The 3308-nt window shown below is 45.7% G+C and overlaps 1 protein-coding gene across 1 annotated transcript; it reads left to right on the forward strand.

Moving 5' to 3' along the window:
• Positions 1–285: 285 nt before the first annotated feature.
• RNF227 (ring finger protein 227) lies at positions 286–2670 on the forward strand. The gene is made up of 2 exons (XM_069218638.1): positions 286–766; positions 1919–2670. The coding sequence occupies exons 1-2, from the start codon at positions 346–348 to the stop codon at positions 1972–1974; spliced, it is 477 nt and encodes a 158-aa protein (XP_069074739.1). The 5' UTR covers positions 286–345; the 3' UTR covers positions 1975–2670.
• Positions 2671–3308: the final 638 nt, after the last annotated feature.

Raw genomic sequence — 3308 nt, forward strand, 5'->3', positions numbered from 1 at the left:
ACTCAAGACTGTAATGCTCACGTGGGCCTACCTTACGGTAAAAAGTTTTAATAAGGCTTCAGCAGTTAACGACCTGAGGTGTGTATTTCCGCAACTGGGCCTTCTGTCTGCACTCCTCCGAGCGGTTTTGGCAAGGGGCTCGACTCCGTCCCGTGCCCACGCTTAGTGGGTGTGTTTGTGTTTTTATGGAGCCGGTAAAGCAAGGGAGCGTGGGCACGGCGCCAGAAGGGAGGAGACCGGGTCTGAGGGGAGGAGGCTGCGTCCCCGACCAAGTATATAGCGTGCCGGGCCCTGCACGCAGGCCAGTCCCTTGACGACCGTCTCCTCTCGAGCCGCCCGACGAAAATGCCCGACTCGGCGCGAGATGCGGACTGCCCCATCTGCTTCGCGCGCTACGACCGAGGTGGGCGCGCGCCCCGCCGCCTGCCCTGCGGCCATGCCCTCTGCACGCGCTGCCTCTGCGAGATGCTGCTCGCGTGCCGTCAGAGGGGTGGGCAGGGGCACGTGACGTGCCCCTTCTGCCGCGCTCCCACGCCACTGGACTCCGGGTGTCGCCGGAGGGACGTGGGGTCTATGCCTCTTGACCTGGGCCTTTGGGAGACACTTGACCTGGACCCTCTCCCTGGGGAAGAGATGGAGGAGTCTCCCACGCTGATGGACGACACAGAGCCACCGGCCCCTGTGAAATGGAAACCCTGGAGAGCGCTGAAGAAGCTGGTGCGCGGAAGAGAAGCCAGGACGCATGCGCGAACGACGCGTCGCCAAGGTAACGGCAGTGGCTTCAAATGATGGTGGCACTAGAGAAGTCACTGGGCCTTTCCAAGTGACATCACGTTCTATGATGCCATTACATATGTTAATTAGGTCTATTAGTAAGATTTTTCAATGCTTCAGGGTCTGCGAAGTGTAGGCGCCCTGGCAAAACCCTTCTTTAAGCTTCTTGGCTTGCTCTTTTTCCAATACACTGGGTAGTGGGTTCTCTGTATTCGTTAAGATATTGGTGTGGAACTACGAAACTCCCATCCAAACGCATGTGGCCTCTGGTGCACCTCTCTGCGCTCCCTACAAGGGCTTTTTTTGTAGTAGGTGTATATCGCTTGAATCTAGCCACAAAGGAAGACAACAATGTACCAGGGAAAGGTGTTACAAGAGAGAGGAAGGCACTACAAGAAGTGTACCAATGAGATTCGGTACACAGGCGGCCTTTGTGTTGGACAACGAGAAAACAATATTTCCTATAATGAACAGCAGAGTGTAGGAAGGAGATGGAGGAGGAGAATTGAGCAAGTTTGTCTTTAAAAAACTTAATATCTTTTTCAGAAAAAAAATCTGACAAGGGGAAATCAAAAGTATAAATTATCTTTATTTTGGGCTCGATTAGGCCACAGCAGATTTTTTTAGGTAGCAGATTCGCTGCTTACTGTGGGAAGGACTTACCCCCATATGATCACTAGTTCTAGAGCAGCCTGTGCCATCTATCCTTTCACTGGGACAATCGAAAATGCACAGATAAGTGTATCTCCCCCTATCCACTTTCAGTGGAGCTGCTAAATGAACAGAACACAATTTAGGATCCTTATTTACAAATGATCAAACACACAGATTCAGGAACCAAACCCACAGCAGAGCAAATAATCCTCACATTTACAAAATTCTTAATCACACTCCTCATTGTTTCAAATTGAGAAAGCGAGATCAGAGAGTCATTTATTTGCCCTAAAAGACTCACACCAGCCACACAAAACCGGTAGTATTGATGCGTGCACAGATGCATAGGACTATAAAAATATTGGATGAACGGTCGATATGCAAAGAACTCACTATTAGGGAAAGGTAGAAAGGGCTAAAAGGGAGATTTTCTTAGATGATAGATGTTTGGCATATGTTAACCCATGCATGTTTTTCTCTGTTTTCTTAGGTCTTGGGCATGACGACATGAGAGATCTGGCCTTGATGACTTGCTACCTAATTTAAAATCCAAAATGAATCCGAAAAAGGACAGTTGCTTTCATCCATGCTGCCCTCTCGTGACTCACTGGGTTACAACTGTTGATGCCACATACAGCAACTCCGCGAGTGCATGGTTAACCCTTTTTACTGCTCTCTTTGCTACAGTGGAGGCGTCTAGCCTTATCTCAAGCGTACTACAAACTCTGCAGACAACCACAGGTTATAGACAATTCACTGTCATGGTGCTGAACCTGAAAAGAGTGTATGCTGAGATCCTGTAGACCACTGTATTTTGTGCTCTCTCCAACAAGCTGTTTATTCAAGGACATCTGGAGCTAGCTTTTGAACCAGTCTCGCCTTACGGAGCCCTTGAAATATAAATACGTGTATAAAAAACTAGGCTAAAAACATGTTTGATATTTGGAGTTAACAAAGGAACATTACTGTTTGTTTTCCATCAGATATAGACTAATGAGGGGTTCAACCACTCAATGTACAGATACTATTTATGTTTTTTTTATCAAAACCTGCTGCCTGTAAACCTCCTAGGACAATGACTGGACTAAGAGACCACCGGCATCTTGATTTTGTTTTCAGAAATTGACCTCAGTTATACTCATTTCTGTGAAATGATTATACCATAACATGTCTTATTTATTACATAATGTATCTGGGAATGCATAATGTATTTTTGAAAATAAAAGTTACATTCAAAATGTTTTTTTTGTGTTGTTCTTTTAAGAGATGGGAGGTGTCGGTGGACAATGAAATGAACATAATCTGCACTTAACGTGATAGATTACCATCATTTATAGAGGGCCTACCTCTTCTGGGGGGGGGGGGTCTATTTATATTTGTCTTAACCATTGCTTTGATGGCATTGTAGGCCTAGCTCGAGGAATACAACTTAATCAGTTGGGATAACCATTCAGGATACTTAGAAGGAAACCTGCAGTGCCAGCATCAAATACATCTAATTCAACCCCCAAATAATTGCTGTTGCCTGGCTCTTCTATAGCCCACTAATGTATCTCCTGATGTGATATTGATAAATCTGCACGACTTGCATTGCTCCCAAAGCACACACATGTAATTTCCTTCGTGTTTCACTAGTAAGAATATCACTAGCCATTGGACAGCCCATACTGAGTAACTGGAGAGCAAGCAAATGTCATGCCATTTTATACTAAAAACAGGTCCTCACCTTTTGAAGGATACACCAGTTCACACTAATATTGACCTCTTCTGTTGCACCCCATGCAGAACACATAGGTCTTTTTTTATTTCGATCTCTAGATCAGGACAGAGTCCCTCTACCATCTCATAAGTCCAAAATAATAAGAAATCTCTCAATTTGC

The sequence above is a fragment of the Pleurodeles waltl genome, chromosome 12 (genome assembly GCF_031143425.1).
Source record: "Pleurodeles waltl isolate 20211129_DDA chromosome 12, aPleWal1.hap1.20221129, whole genome shotgun sequence".
In the NCBI taxonomy this organism is placed as follows: domain Eukaryota; kingdom Metazoa; phylum Chordata; class Amphibia; order Caudata; family Salamandridae; genus Pleurodeles; species Pleurodeles waltl.

Excerpts from the sequence above, each read along its gene's own strand:
- RNF227 (XM_069218638.1), top strand. The coding sequence starts at position 346 with ATGCCCGACTCGGCGCGAGATGCGGACTGCCCCATCTGCTTCGCGCGC. Across the intron at positions 767-1,918 it reads GCGAACGACGCGTCGCCAAG|GTCTTGGGCATGACGACATG; the intron begins GTAACGGCAGTG and ends CTGTTTTCTTAG.